This window comes from Lepus europaeus, chromosome 13 (genome assembly GCF_033115175.1).
Source record: "Lepus europaeus isolate LE1 chromosome 13, mLepTim1.pri, whole genome shotgun sequence".
NCBI classification, from domain to species: Eukaryota; Metazoa; Chordata; class Mammalia; order Lagomorpha; family Leporidae; genus Lepus; species Lepus europaeus.
This window is the reverse complement of record NC_084839.1, coordinates 88283619-88299611: the sequence shown is the minus strand read 5'-3', so window position 1 is coordinate 88299611 and position 15993 is coordinate 88283619. Positions and strand designations below refer to the sequence as shown.

General features: G+C 43.8%; 1 protein-coding gene and 1 pseudogene across 1 annotated transcript; one reads left to right on the top strand and one right to left on the bottom strand.

Annotated features, from left to right (window-relative positions):
• Window positions 1-3065: 3065 nt before the first annotated feature.
• LOC133772426 (large ribosomal subunit protein uL18-like) lies at window positions 3066-4578 on the bottom strand (annotated as a pseudogene).
• A 44-nt stretch (window positions 4579-4622) lies between these two features.
• On the top strand, window positions 4623-10559 carry LYG2 (lysozyme g2). The gene is made up of 5 exons (XM_062208885.1): window positions 4623-4809; window positions 6429-6569; window positions 7260-7456; window positions 9073-9211; window positions 10441-10559. Exons 1-5 carry the CDS (start codon window positions 4623-4625, stop codon window positions 10557-10559), a joined length of 783 nt encoding a protein of 260 aa, XP_062064869.1.
• The last annotated feature ends 5434 nt before the right edge of the window (window positions 10560-15993 follow it).

The following is a 15993-nucleotide window of genomic DNA, read 5'->3' as shown; positions in this document are numbered from 1 at the left end:
TGATTTAATAAGAGGAGGGAAGAGCCTGCTGGATGGGAAGAATGACTCCAGCCAAAGAAATGCAGGAAATACATTTTGGATCTAGCAGGCAAGTCCTTGTGGCAGAACAGACGAGCAGACTTCTAAGGGGAAGGCTAGAAAGGTAGGCTGGTGAGATGGTAAGGGACCTGGAATAAGAGATCGAAACTTAAGTCTAAGAAAAACAAGGAGCCATTGTAAGCAGTGTTCAAGTGTCTTTATTTGTAGGGTGATGATTGAAAAGAAACTGTTTCTCAAATGTTTAATTTTAAATTTGGAAAAGGGAGGTTACTCAAAGGCAACGATTTCCTGTTGCTTATGGTCAAAGATGAGGAAACATATTTTTACTTGTTTACTCCTTTTTAAATTGCTGCATAGAAGCAGGGTCAGAGAGCCAGTAGATTAATTACGAGTTACCATGTAGTTGTGTATAACTGACATGTGACTATAATAAAAAATGGACCTTGGTATTTAGTACAGGGACCAGGGTCATATTCCAGTTCCCTTAATGCAGTGCTTCTCAAGCTTTATGTAGAGAAGTCAACTGGGATAGTTGGTTAAACTGGACTGTCTGACCTGATACCTAGATTCTGGTATTAGGTGCCCAGTGATCTGTATTTTTAATAAGCAGCCCAGATCACTTTGATGACTGTGGTCTGCAGGTCACAGAGTGAACATGGCAAAGGCACCCCAGTAAAAGGACATTGAACCTGTCAATGGATTGACACAATCCAGATAGTTTAGATAACCCCCTCTTTTCCCTTCCTTCATCCATGAAGTTATTCACCGAACAAATGTCTATTGAGTGTCTCCTTTGTGTCAGGAATTGTTCCAGGTGCAGAGGAGGGTACAGCCAAGAAAAGCATGGAGTCCTTGCCCTATGGAGTAAGAGAGAGAGAGAAGTGGGTGGGAGTTAAGGGGGATGGAAGGAAGTTAGGAAGGAAGGAAGGAAGGAAGGAAGGAAGGAAGGAAGGAAGGAAGGAGGGACGGAAGGAGAGTAAAGTGGCGATAAGTGGTGTGAATACAATAACGTAAGACCATGGGGATAAGGAATGAGATATGAATGTTTGTCTTTTTAATATGGGTGTACAAGAAAGTCTCTCAGATAAAGTAACTTTAAAGATGCTTTCTATTATAGAAATTTTTCACATATGCAAAACACAGAGACATATATTCTCCCACATAAGGAAGATTCAAAAGGTTCATAGAAAAGGAATTAATGGCCAAGTTTATTTTGGTGCAAAAAAGTTTTTGAAATCCATACATAGTTTATAATACACATTTTCCATGAACTTTTTGAACTCTCATGTACCCACAACCAACTTCTACAATGTTCAACGTTTGCCATTGTTATTTTATCCAATCTTTATCCCTACTCTGTGTGTGTGTTTGTGTGTGTGTGTGTGTGTATAATATCAAACCATTTCACCTGGAATGGGTGTTTGGCCTAGTGGTTGAGACGCAGGTTGGGGGACTTGTATCCATATCAGAGTGCCAGGTTCAAGTCCTGGCTCCGATCCCTAATTGCAGCTTCCTGCTAATGTGCATTCTGGGAGGCAGCAGGTGATGGCTCAAGTAGTGGGTCCCTATCATCCATGAGAGGGGCCTTGATTTTATAGGCTCCTGGCTTCAGCCAGGCCCAGTCCTGGCCATTGTGGGTATTTGAGGAATGAGTAAGTGGATGGGAGCCCTGTCTATCCATCACTCTCTCTGTCTGTCTGCCACTATATAAATAATTCTGTAACCTTAAATAAAAAAAAATATTTTAAATATTCACCTATAAATTATTTTGTGTGTGCCTAACATATAAGCTGCAGCTCTGGTGCAAGAAGATGGTCCTGGCTCATCTTGAGCATTTCCTGGTTCAGACGAGGAACTGGCCATTTTCCTGAGGAGCACTGGCTCCTCTTAGCTGGTCATGGTATTTAGAGATCACAGTTTGGATACTAGGGGTGCTCCACTGCCCTGGGGTTGCAAATCCTTCTAGTTAAAGGAAAAATAATTATGCATTCATACAGATATCTCACATTCATATTTCAGAACACAAGGGCTTTATATTTGCATCTACTATTTTATAGTAAAGATCTTAATTCTAATTGGATTAACATTACTTATTTATATAAAATAGCATCAAAATAATTATGACAGTATTATTGACCAACAAGACAGTGAACATAGTTTATGATTTTCTTGTTTGTTTTATTTTTAACTTTTACTGGATGGACAGAGGGGAGAGAGAGAGCGAGCGAGTGCTCACTGTCTGGTTCACTCCCTAAATACCCACCAAGCCAGGGCTTGTCCAAGGTTGAAGTTGGGATCCTAAACTCAATCCACGTCTCCCAATGGGTGGCAGGAACCTCGTTACTTGAGCAGTCATTTGCTGCCTCTCAGCATGTGTATTAGCAGGAAGTTGGAATCTGGCACACAGCCAGGACTTGAACCCAGGCACTCCAATATGGGATGTGGGTGTCCCGACCAGCTTCTTAACCATTAGGTCAAATGCCACCTATCATTCCTTAGGTTTTTAGGATGTAGTCTACTAATTGTTGACATGTTTAGTCACATGCAATAATTCTCCTCTGTGTTAATTAACTTTGTTTTTCTTTTTTGTTGTTGTTGTTACTTTTTTTTTTTTTTTTTGGCTGGGTCAATATGTTTATTGTCTTTATCAGAGAAATCTTCACAGAAAATTGTCTGCTCCTGAGCTCTGAGGAAGCTTTCTTTCTTTTCTTTCTTTCTTTCTTTCTTTCTTTTTTTTTTTTTTTTTTTTTGACAGAGTGGACAGTGAGAGAGAAAAGTCTTCCTTTTGCCGTTGGTTCACCCTCCAATGGCTGCTGCGGCCGGCGCATCGTGCTGATCTGAAGCCAGGAGCCAGGTGCTTCTCCTGGTCTCCCATGGGGTGCAGGGCCCAAGCACTTGGGCCATCCTCCACTGCACTCCCGGGCCACAGCAGAGAGCTGGACTGGAAAAGGAGCAACCGGGACAGGATCCAGTGCCCCGACCGGGAATAGAACCCGGGGTGCCGGCGGCGCAGGCGGAGGATTAGCCTAGTGAGCCACAGCGTCAGCCCTGCTTGCTTTCTTTTGAGCTACCCGATCTTTCTTCTGGGCAAGGGACATTTTGGGATATTTTGTACCTTTTCTTTTTGACTTCTCTCTTACGCATCTTCTCATAGACTGGATTCTCTCGTGTAGTTGCATAGGCTTTCTTAGACATCTCCTCCATCCTGTCTGGAGCCACACTGTTTTCTATGTATTGAGAGAACTGTTTCTTGTAAGCATCTTCATCTTTGTCCACTAGGGTAATGCATATAATCTGCAGTGTTTTGACTCATGGTGTGCTTCCAGTGTTCTTCTGCATTAAACTTCTTGCTTTCAGAATCATAAATAGGAAATCGTTTGGCACTGTAAGGGATAGAGAAGTCTCTATCCACATCCAAAAACGTAACTGCCAGTAGTAGTCCTGGCACGACTTGCATCCAAATAGCGGGTGGGGGCACCAGGCTGACCGTCAATGCTTTCTACATTGTATTCATCTTCAGGCACCTCATTTGGCCTGCACAGATTTTGTCCATGCCAAACCTACTGAGAAGCCTGTGATCCAGCAGCAGGCCAGTACAATGTGCTGCAGCATCGTCCGTCAGACCCACTTTCACACTGTGTTTTGGTAGTTTGCGTGCATAAGCTGCCCACTATCATATCCCCTTCAATATGGGCACAAACAATCTCACAAATGATCTCTCTGTTACATGAACTATCATCCTGTATTTGGGTGTGTTGTGCTTATTTTTATCCTGGATTTCCAAGCGCTTCTGGGCATAGTAATCAGCATACTCTCTTATCACCTTCTAATTTTCACTTGGTATCTACTCAAGTAGGCTTGCTCTTGACATCTTTAACAACCCCCATGCTGTGGCCCAGAGACTCATGACCGTGGCTCAACACAGACCTGTTTTCATGATTCATTTCTTTCCTATTCAATTTTTGTATTTATGATAACAACCACATGGCTCCAAAATAAAAATCATATAAGGAATACTTAGAGACGTCTGGCCTCTAGCCCTGTACCCTCCTCAATCCTTTCCCTATAAAGAACCATTTTTATTAGTTTATGGCTCATTCTTGTATTGTTTTTTAAATAAGCAAATTACACACATACACACATTTTCTTCTTTCTTACACAAACAGAATACCTCTATAAATACTATTCTGTGCGTGGAGACAATTTTATAGAAGTATATGTAGATCTTCTTTCCTCTTTATAGCTCATAATACATGCTGTAGCTTGCATGATTCAATCAGTCCCCACACAGGTGGCATTTGCATTGTTTTCAGTCCTTTGCTGTTATGAAACTGCTATTTGCAAAACTTCCTTCCACAGCAATGTGGGAGATTGCCTATTTCTTCATAACCCCACTCACCCTCGTGAACTTGTGTGTTGAAGAGTTGAAAATGTTCTTAGTGATGCTTTAGGACGGCTTTCTCTTCTTTGAGTGTGACTGAGGACCTGCCCATATGTGTATGGATCATTGCCACTTTTTCTTGTCAACTGTCTATTCATATCTTCTGCTGATTTAGTGATATTTGAACAGAGATCTGAAGGCAATGGGGCAGAAAATCACATTGACACTTGGAGGGATAGAATTCCAGGCAACAGGAACTGCCGGTGTAAAGGCCCTGAGGCAAAAACCTGCCCAGCAAGTCCAAGACTGGAGCAGGGAGGTGGGTCAGGAGGCAGTCACAACGATTCAGATGAGCCGCGAGGCCAATGTGGCCCACGGTGGCAGCAAAGGTGGGACGGGTGGTTAGGTCTTGGGTGGTTAGGTCCTGAAGACACTCCCAACAGCAGGCCTCAATCTTACATGTGATCTCTGTGAGGGAACCTGCCGCTCATCCACTCACACACACACTGTAGGTGAGAGGTACTAACCGCGCACCTGGGAGAGTGCTGACCTCATGGCTCCTCCCCTCTGGATCGGACGGAAATCCACTCTTCTTACAGAGCTTCATGGTTTGCTGGTGTCTGCTGCTCTCATCCTCTAGGTTTTCTCGGTTCTCCAAGTTCATGTCACAGTATCACTGCCTAATTTTCTGGTCCATTCACAATTCCTTTTGTGCTTGTTTGTGGTGGGAGAGAGTGAGTTGTGACTGTATTTTTGTTGGTTTGGTGTGTTTTGCTTTTTAAAAGATTACATATTTAAATTAATCTTTAGAGTTGCCTGGTTTTCTTTGCAAAATAAATATGCACATATGCCTAATTCTAAGTAAATATCCAGTCTCTTTACACTGTTATGTTAATCAGAACTATACCTAGCGTGGGTATATCAAATCTGCCTTCCTATTAAAAAGCATTATTTACATAAGTGAGACAACATATCTTTTTACATCAAACATTTTAATGAAAGACAGTTCTTTTCCTTTTTAAAAATTAATTTATATGAAAGGCAGAGTTACAGAGAGAGAGGGAAGGAGGGAGGGAAAGAGGGAGGGAGGGAGGGAGAGACAGACCTTCTATCCACTGATTTACTCTCCAAATGGTGGCAACTGCCAGGGCTGGGCCAGGCCGAAGCCAGGAACCCGGAACTCAATCCAAGTCTCCTATGTGGGTAGCAGTGGCACAAGCACTTTGGCCATCTTCCACTGCTCTCCCAGGTGTATTAGAGGGGTGCTGGACCAGAAGTGGGACAGCCAGGACTCAAACCGGCGCTCATATGAGAGGCCAGGGTTGCAGCAGGGGCAGCTTAAGCTGCTGTGCCAGGACACTGGACCCCAAAGGTAGCCTCTTAGAACAGATATTTGTAGTCTTATTGTATAAGCCAACAATTCTTGGGACTATTAGAACAAACCTGTCTACGTTATAGAAAATAGACTTGTCTCTATAGTGGCAGAATAAAAAATAAGAATAGGTCTAACTTAAAATTTTATGGTAAATTGAAATTTTATTTCTTATTAGAGTTAGAAACTCAACTTCCCAGCAACATGATAAAAATAATATATTTCACATGTGGCAGTATCTTTATTTTTACCTTGCTAAATAAAGGTAAATTGCTAGTGTGGATGTTTACATCTCCAGAAGCATTTGTGTCCCAGCATTATAAAGTTTCTGTCAAAGTTCCTGATTAAAACTCCTGTGGTAATTTTAATTCTGATCAAGACTGCATCTGAGGCCTATGAAAACTGATTTTCACAATATTTTGCCTGATGCTTTAGAACTGAGTGCTGTATTAAAAAGGAAAAAAAAAAAAAAAAAGATTGGAGCAGAGTAGGAAAGGGGAGCCCCTGTTTTGTCTGATGAGCCAAGGATGGCAAACAAGACTTGGGGAAGACTCGGCCTGTGGCCTTGGTGGTTAGCTTAGTACTGTTCTTATAGCAAGTCACCGGCTTCATGTGAACTACTATTCTGCCCCCCAGGCACTTCCAGGGGCTCGTCTCCCTTCCTGCACTCAATAAACCCTCACCTGCATCCTCGCCTGTACCACGGCTGCTATGGGGACATCATGACCATGGAGACCTCCGGGGCGCTCTGTAACATAAAGAGTTTGCTTCACTGCGGTAAGTGGAGAGCAAAGCACATCCCGGCATGCCCCCTTTCCCTGTTTTCAGATTCTTTTTTAAGAATTAATCTTGAAAAGATGGAATCATTATTATAACATGGAATATCAAAATTACAATTTAGAAAAAATACCAGAATGCTGACCAACCTAACAAACCATTTTACTTCCCCCAGGCCTGGCCCCATTCGTTCCAAACCTTGGCCATATACATTTGCTTTTACCTATTGAAACTATTCCTTAAGTCAACTTTCTAGATCCTGCCTTTGTTGCTATGCTTACCCGCGTGACAGCATGAGCGTTTTAAGAAGGCCTCTTGTTCTTTGTGTGTGCTCTCCTTTGTCATCCTGGTGTCAGAGCTGTGACTGCAAGGTCACCTCTAACCCTACCCTGTTAATGTACAGAAGTGAGCCCCGAGCCTCAGTAGAAAAACTCTTCAAGGCTCAGAGCTAGGTGGTAGCCAGATTAGAACTCAGATTGGCTGACTCCTAGTCAGAATGAGAAGACATGAAGGAGAAGGACAAACAGAGCAGAAGTGGCCCTGTTAGGGGGTGTGGGACTGTCTGGTTTTCTATGGATCCAAGGGGTGGCTTAGAATGGGCAGTAGTCAGAGACATGGCCAACTTAGTAAACTTGGAAAAGGCTTCCCTTATGGAATGGAGGAAACGCAGTTTCTCTTCTGTTTACTTAGGAATACGTGGTTCAGAAATGTTTGCTGAGATGGATTTGAGGACCTTGAAGCCCTACCAGACTCTGATCAAAGAAGTGGGACAGAGGCATTGCGTAGACCCTGCTCTCGTCGCAGCCATCATCTCCAGAGAAAGCCATGGAGGAGCTGTTCTGCAAAACGGCTGGGACCATAGAGGCCTTAAATTCGGCTTGATGCAGGTATTCAACTAGAAACTTTCCATCAGCCCTACTTCTGTAAAAACTTTCTTTGCACAAACTAGAAATCTGTCTGCGATGCTTACAGGCCCCGAATCACTCGGGCATCTGGCCATACTTTGTTCTGAGATCTGTGTAACACATCTCTAGTAACAAGATTTATCATTTATTGGGTATCTTCAGAGAAATGTTTTATAAGTTTTATAACTATACTTTTTTAAAAGATTTATTTATTTATTTATTTGGAAAGTCAGAGTCACACAGAGCGAAGGAGAAGCAGAGAGAAAGAGAGAGGTCTTCCATCTGCTGGTTCACTCCCCAACTCGCTGCAATGGCCAAAGCTGCGCCAATCTGAAGCCAGGAGACAGGAACTTCTTCCGGGTCTCCCACGTGGGTGCAGGAGCCCAAGGACTTGGGCCATTCCCCACTCCCACTGCTTTCCCAGGCCATAGCAGAGACCTGGATCCGAAGTGGAGCAGCCAGGACTCCAACCGGAGGCCATATGGGATGCCGGCACTGCAGGCAGTGGCTTTAACCGCTACGCCACAGCACAGGCCCCTATAGTTTTATAATAAATAATACGCCCTCTGTTTTAACTGAGAACATACTCTAAAGAACACTATTATTGTAAGTATCCTCTTGGGGTTCATGAAGTAGCACAGTTCATCCATGGTGATAAAAACACTTTAAGCCCTTCTTGAACCAACTTGTTCCTTTGGGTAAATTGGAGAAAGGGATCCAAATTATTGGAATATTTGCTTCCAGGCTCCATTTTAAATAGTTTGTAGAGGGGCTGGCAATGCAGTATAGCAGGTAAAGCCACCGCCTGTGACATCGGCATCCCATATGAGTCCCAAGTGCTCCTCTTCCAATCTAGCTTCCTACAAATGGCCTGGGAAAGGCAGCAAAAGATGGCCCAAGTGCTTGGGCCTCTGCCACCCACATTGGAGACCCAGAAGCAGCTCTGAGCTCCTGACTTTGGCCTGGCCCAGCCCCAGCCATTGCAGCCATCTGGGGAGTGAACCAGCAGATGGAAGACCTCTCTTTCTCTGTAACTCTGACTTTCAAATAAATAAATAAATCTTTAAAAAAAATAAATTAAGAAACCTAGACTTCAGTTGGAAGGGTGGGTATGGTGGGAAGAATCAGTATATTCCTAAAGTTGTACTTATGAAATGTATGAAGTTTGTATCCCTTAAATAAAAGGTTTCTTTGGAAAAAAAAAAAAAGAGAGAGAGAGAGAGAGAGAGACACTTAGACTTCTAGCCTTTCTGGTTAGAAACAAATTTTTATCTTAATTAGCTGGATAATAATTTATTACTATAAGTGTCCAGACTTTGTGTGCTAACTGTATGCTTTAAAACAACATTCTTTTTGTTATTATACTTTTGGTTATTTTACAATGCTTAGCTAAAAGTATGCCACATCCACTTGCCCCAAACCTTTCTTTGTTTCACTGACACTATATTAAAGAAAGGACAACAGAATTGATTCCTTGGGATAAAGGAAACATGTCAAGACCAGTGTCTTTGAACTTGAACATAAAGAAGAGAAATTAGGAACCACAAAAAAATGTGTCGCCTCATTCAGATGCTGATATTATGACTTTAATTTTCTAGCTTGATAAACAGATTTGCCACCCTATTGGTGCCTGGGACAGCAAAGAACACCTCTTACAGGGTGTTGAGATACTAGCAGACAGAATTAAGGCAATCCAGAAAAAATTCCCCACATGGAATACGGCTCAACATCTCAAAGGTAGGCCCTATAAACAGTGCTGTGTGAATGAGCAGGGAATGAGACCTGAGGGTCAGATGCACCCTTGGCCTCCCTTGTTGGGTCAGCAGTGCGTCTGGGAGCTGTGAAGGCTGAGCTAGCATTTTGTGAATTGTTGAGTTACTTCTTCCACAGACTCCTTTCCCCTCTCTAAGATGCTGGGCTTCTTACGGCATCTCTCATCTGGACCGAACCACTGAGTAATGCCCTAAGAGTCAACGTGATGGCTTCAAAGAATGTTTGCCTTCTTCTCATAGCATCTCTTGTGATGCAAGATACTGTTAACCACTTTCCAGGTTGTTTGGATAAACTTTGACTCTGCAAGCATTCTCAGGGTTTCAGGTACCCTGAGAAGCCCAAGTAGAGATCTCCAATTGACAGACCACAGACCCCCTCAAATTCAGTACTGCCCAGACAGAATGAACACACTGGACTCCCACCATAAATCTACTCATCTTCTGCATTTCATGTGTCCTTGGATGGACCATCATATAGCCAGGAATCGCAGCCAGAAAGCCAGACTGTTTTTGTAAGCCCTCTGGTCCCTTCTCTTATCACATCCAACCACATCAATTCCTATAGATCCCCAGTATATGTATAGCCTCTCCTCTTCTACTCTTGATAGTCTTAATTCAGAAAAGTTTCTCTGTTTCAAGATTATTAAAGGCAAGGAGTCTTTTACTCTTGAGATCAAAGCAGAGTACAATTATGTTAAATCCACAAATAATTACTGAAGATAAAATGGTAGGGTAGAATAGCACATGCATGTAGGTGCGCACACACACACACACATCCTATGAAGAAATGAATGCCTTGGGTACCTTGAATTCAGTGTGGCACCTCTCCTGGCACACAGTAGGTATTCAGAAACATTTATTGAATAATGAGTTCAGTGAGTGACTAAATGAGTAAGTTGTCAAATAAAGCTTTCTCAGAATGAAGATTTGTGGGGATTTAGTTCTTCCAGGCCTAGACTACACAAAGATCAAGCATGATGCTTGCAGCAAGAAAAACAAGAGAGAAAACCAAATGGGGATTTTTCCTAGTGAGTCTTGGGTAGTGCAGCCTTTCAGGGAGGGGTGAAGGACATGGAGGGTTTGGGCCTACCTGCTTTATAAGATTTGCCCAGACGGCCAGCATCCTAGGAATGCTCATATTTTATTTTTGTTGACAGTTAATATGTGAATTTAAGCCTCTGTGTTTCATTTCAGGTGGACTCTCAGCCTTTAAGTCAGGAATCGAAGGCATTGACACGACTGCAGACATAGATGATGACTTCGTCAATGATGTTATTGCCAGAGCTAAATTCTATAGACGTCAAGGTTACTAGGCAAAGCTCTGCAATTGGGTCAGGTTGGCAGGGTACCAGGTGGCCTCTTTTTGAAACTTTGATATGAATGTGTTGCACTCAACACTGACAAAGAAATGGTACAAATTATAAAAGAAAATTCATTTGCCAATTTCCTTAATAAAAATAATAAGCAGTTAAAAAAACAAAAAACAAAAAACAAAAACAGCCCACCTAGGGGTATGTGTTGGCCACACCAGTTAAGACGCCTGCATTTGATGCCTGCTCCAGCTCCTGACTATGACTTCCTGCTAATGTGGACCCAGGGAGGCAGCAGTGATGGCTCCAGTACTTGAGTTCCTGTCACTCACACAGGAAACCTGGATTGAGTTCCTGGCTCCCTGGCCATTGTGTGTATTTGGGGAGTGAACCAGCAAAAGACAACTCTCTCTCTTTGTTGTTGTGACTCAAACAGACAGGAAAGAAAGAAAAGAAAATCCACTTTGTTCACAATATGATTCCCAAGAAATGTACAAAGAGTCTTCAAAAGGTTCATGGAAAATGTGTATTACAAGAAACTTTGTGTGAATTAAAAATGTTTTGTACCAAAAAACTTAAGTCTTTTAATTCCACTTCCAAAAAACTTTTTGAAGTACCCTTGTACATATAATGGCTTTGTAGTCACTGTGAATATCATGACAGGTGACATCTACATGCTCCTGTGAGGTCTCATATAACCCATGATTTTAATGTCCACCTACTCCTCGTCTACCAGAATTGCTAACGAGAAGTGAAGTGAGTCTGATATGAGCCTCTGCCTTTCCTCATTATCTTCCCAAACCACTGTGGCTTTGCTTATGAGACCACTCAGTCAGCTCATGGGACAAGGGAGAAGTTAGGGGTGGAGCTGTAGCTTAATAGGCAACAAAGAGCTGACCAAGACAGAGCTGATCCTCAAGTCATACACATCTTATACCTCAGTCATACCAACCTCCATGTCTTCTTGTTTTTTTTTTTAAAGATTTATTTATTTATTTGAATGTCAGAGAGAGAGAGAGAGAGAGAGAGAGAGAGAGAGAGAGAGTTAGTTGAGTCTTCCATCCGCTGGTTCACTCCCCAAATGGCTGCAACAGCCGGGCCTGAGCCCATTGGAAACCAGAAGCCAGAAGCTTCTTCTGGGTCTCCCACGTGGTGCAGGGGCCCAAGGACTTGGGCCATCTTCTACTGCTTTCCCAGGCCATCGCAGAGAGCTGGATCGGAAGCGGAGCAGCTGGGACTTGAACTGGCATCCATAATGGATGCCAACACTGCAGGTGGCGGCTTTACCTGCTACGCCACAACGGTGGCCCCTTCTTCTCTTGTTTTCAAAAGATCCAGGGACTGATTCCCCTTGGTTACTTTGTTCTTTGGTTTTGCTCAACCTATCCAAAATTTTCCTTCTTTTTGAAGGAAACCAGGTGCTATTTGTAGCCTTTACTTTCACAATCAAGAGAGGATACAAACAATTGTATGCTGGAGTGGAAAAGTCACAGCATCCTTGCTGACGTGGCTGGGCTTTTAAGTTCAATGAATGTTTCTACCCATCACTACTCTCAGAAGCAACCAAAATCATACTCACCTACCTCTGAGCCACTTTGGGGAATGCCAGGTAAACCCTTTCCTGCCCAATGACTTCTCAACCTACCCTGAAGATCTGAACCAGGCAGAATGAGAAATAACTGTTCCCCTAGGAAGAGCCAACAGTCAGTGTGGCAGCGATACAGTGTACAGTCCTACACCTCTTGTGATAGTTTGAGGTCCACATTGTCACAGCTGCTGAATATTCTGAACACCATCCTGGCAAGTGAGCAATCCAGATGTCTACTTCGATTAAGAATGACTGCTTCGGGGCCAGCGCTGTGGTGTAGCAGGTAAGGCCGCCGCCTGCAGTGCCAGCATCCCTTATGGCCGCTAGTTCAAGTCCTGGCTGCTCCACTTCAGATCCAGCTCTCTGCTATGGCCTGGGAAAGCAGTGGAAGATGGCCCAGGTCTTTAGGCCCCTGCCCCCACGTGGGAGACCACAAAGAAGCTGCTGGCTCCTGGATTCGGATGGGCTCAGCTCCAGCCGTTGCGGCTATCTGGGGAGTGACCCAGCAGATGGAAGACCTCTCTCCCTGCCTCTTCTCCCGCTGTGTAACTCTGACTTTCAAATAAATAAATAAATCTTTAAAAAAAATGCTTCTTGGCTTTTCCTCACAAGCATGCATTTCACTTCATTAATAGCACCCGCAAAATCACTATACAGTGATAATGCTGGGGAGTGGTGCTAATCCCCTGCTACTCCGAGCTGACAAGCAAGCACGCAGCACACGTCACTGCATTTCTAAGGAAAAGAGGCTGCAGGGATAGAAAGGCAGGCACTGCAGTTGGAAGTCAACTGGAATTCTGAAGGGTTCAGGAATATGGGAGGCACTGATGACATCTCCATCACAAGGGCGAGGTACACCTGGAGGTCTGGACTATCCCTCCAACATGGTTTGCCTTCATCTATTACTTAACAACTTGCTAAGAATAATCTGGGAGTAACACAAAAGCCTCATTATGCCTTATGATTTCCATGGCAAGCTTCTCCACAATCTGTTGACATAATAGAACTGCCTGCTTCATCCTCTTCCCCATCTCCAGCTTAACAGCTGGCCTCCATGATTTACCGAGAACAGTGTCAAAGCCGTGGGACTTCCATGGCACCACCAAATATTCCTGTGTCTTCAGAAACCCTCAACTTCTTTATATTGTTTGCTTGTGATCCTTTCATGGATTATGAATTATTTCTTTTTTTTTTTTTTTACTTTTTTTTTTTTCTTTTTTGACAGGCAGAGTGGACAGTGAGAGAGAGAGAGAGAGAGAAAGGTCTTCCTTTTGCTGTTGGTTCACCCTCCAATGGCCGCCGCAGCCAGTGCACTGCGGCCGGCGCACCGCGCTGATCTGAAGGCAGGATCCAGGTGCTTCCTCTTGGTCTCTCATGGGGTGCAGGGCCCAAGCACTTGGGCCATCCTCCACTGCACTCCCTGGCCACAGCAGAGAGCTGGCCTTGAAGAGGGGCAACTGGGACAGAATCCGGCGCCCCGACCGGGACTAGAACCCAGTGTGCCAGCACCGCTAGGCGGAGGATTAGCCTAGTGAGCTGCGGAGCTGGTCTGAATTATTTCATATCTGCATACTACTGCATAAAACATCCCTTCTTCCAGTGGTTCAAATACTAGGCTTACATTAGGAGATGAATAAAGATTGTCTTCTAGTTTTCAAAACAAAAATCTGAAAACATTTCCCTCGTGGATCTTTCATGATTACATTCTTACCCCCCCCCCCCCCTTTTTTTTTTTGGCCATCAATGCCTCACATCCTAAAACTGAGATGTAAGAGGAAATATGTATTTGGTCTCCAGCACTGTGCAGAGGAGGCAAGGGAATGAAGTTTCAGCTTCAGCATCTGTTATTTCTAATATGTGTAATGTTCTCAACATTGATATTTAAAGCCCAGGGATAAATAGAGAGATGATCAAAGCACACAAAGTCTTAATCAGGACAAATTAGGTTTTGTGTTTTTAATTAATTAAATTATTTGAAAGGCAAAGTTACAGAGAAAGAAGGACAGAGAGAGATCTCTGGTTCACTCTCCAAGTGAACCAATGGTCAGGGGTGGGCTAGGCCAAAGCCAGGAGCTTCTTCCAGGTCTCCCACATGGGTAGAGGGGCATAAGTACTTGGGCCATCCACTGCCTTCCCAGGCACATTAGCAGGGAGCAGGATTGGAAGTGGAGCAACTAGGACTTGAACCAATGCCCATATGTGATGGTGCTACTGCAGACAGCGGCTTAACCTGCTGCGCCACAGTACCAGCCCCCAAATAAGGTGGATTTTTTTTAGCTCTATTGCGTAGGATGTTGTCTATGGTTAATAACAGCTAACTGAACATTTCAAAATCACTGAGTATAAATTTCAAATGTTCTTACTCCCCAAAATAGTACTTAATATGTTAATTAGCTTTAGTTTACATTGCATTCATAAATAAGAATGTAAATTAGATTTCTGATGAATGAAAAGATTATAAATCTCAATAAAGAAATAGAAATGATAAAACAACTAAATGGTAATTCCAGGACAGAAAATAATGTCTGTAATAAGATATTTCCAAAACCATAAAAGCTTTCTTCACGCCTCTTTCTAGTCAATATATCCCTTCCCTAAGAGGTTCTGACTTATACTAAGGTAATTTGAACAAAAAGTTTATAACAATACAGACTTAAAATCAGTTTATTTTGGCACAAAAAATTTTGAAATCAATGCATATATGAGGCTTTTTAAAAGTTCATGGAAGGAGGCCGGCGCCGCGGCTCACTAGGCTAATCCTCCGCCTTGCGGCACCAGCACACCGGGTTCTAAGTCCCGGACGGGGCACCGATCCTGTCCCAGTTGCCCCTCTTCCAGGCCAGCTCCTTGCTGTGGCCACGGAGTGCAGTGGAGGATGGCCCAAGTGCTTGGGGCCTGCACCCCATGGGAGACCAGGAGAAGCACTTGGCTCCTGCCATGGGATCAGCGCGGTGCGCCGGCTGCAGCGCGCCTACCGCGGCGGCCATTGGAGGGTGAACCAACGGCAAAAGGAAGACCTTTCTCTCTGTCTCTCTCTCACTGTCCACTCTGCCTGTCAAAAAAAAAAAAAAAAAAAGTTCATGGAAGGGGTGTTGTGGTGCAGTGGGCTGAGCTGCTGCCTGCAATGCCAGCATCCCACGTAGGTGTCTGTTCAAATCAAGGCTGATCCACTACTTATCCAGTTCCTGTTACTGCACCTAGGAAAGCTGCACAAGATGGCCCATGCTTGAGCCCCTGCACCTATGTGGGAGACCTGGTTGGAGTTCCTGGCTCCTGGCTTTGGCCTGGCTGAACACCAGCCATTGAGGCCATTTGAGAAGTGAACTAGGGAGAAAAGATCTGTTTCTCTCTCTGTGTGGAAGTCTTTCAAATAAATAAATCTTTTTTAAAAAGTTAATAGAAAATGTAGATTATGAAAAATTATGTGGCTGGCGCGGTGGCTTAACAGGCTAATTCTCCGCCTTGCAGCGCCGGCACACCGGGTTCTAGTCCCGGTTGGGGTGCCGGATTCTATCCCGGTTGCCCCTCTTCCAGGCCAGCTCTCTGCTATGGCCCGGGAAGGCAGTGGAGGATGGCCCAGGTGCTTGGGCCCTGCACCCGAATGGGAGACCAGGATAAGCACCTGGCTCCTGGCTTCGGATCGGCGAGATGCGCCGGCCGCAGCAGCCATTGGAGGGTGAACCAACAGCAAAAAGGAAGACCTTTCTCTCTGTCTCTCTCACTATCCACTCTGCCTCTCAAAAAAAAAAAAAAAAAGAAAAATTATGTAAGGATTGCTAAATTTTTGTGTCAAAATAAATTCATCTTAAAATTCCATTTCCATGAACTTTTTTGAAGTACGCTCATAAT

Bases quoted from the DNA above. Each gene is read 5' to 3' on its own strand.
- LYG2 (XM_062208885.1), top strand. From the start codon at position 4,623: ATGGGGCAGAAAATCACATTGACACTTGGAGGGATAGAATTCCAGGCA. The intron at 4,810-6,428 runs GTGGGACGGGTG...TCTGCCCCCCAG, and splicing joins GGCCCACGGTGGCAGCAAAG to GCACTTCCAGGGGCTCGTCT. The intron at 9,212-10,440 runs GTAGGCCCTATA...GTTTCATTTCAG, and splicing joins TACGGCTCAACATCTCAAAG to GTGGACTCTCAGCCTTTAAG.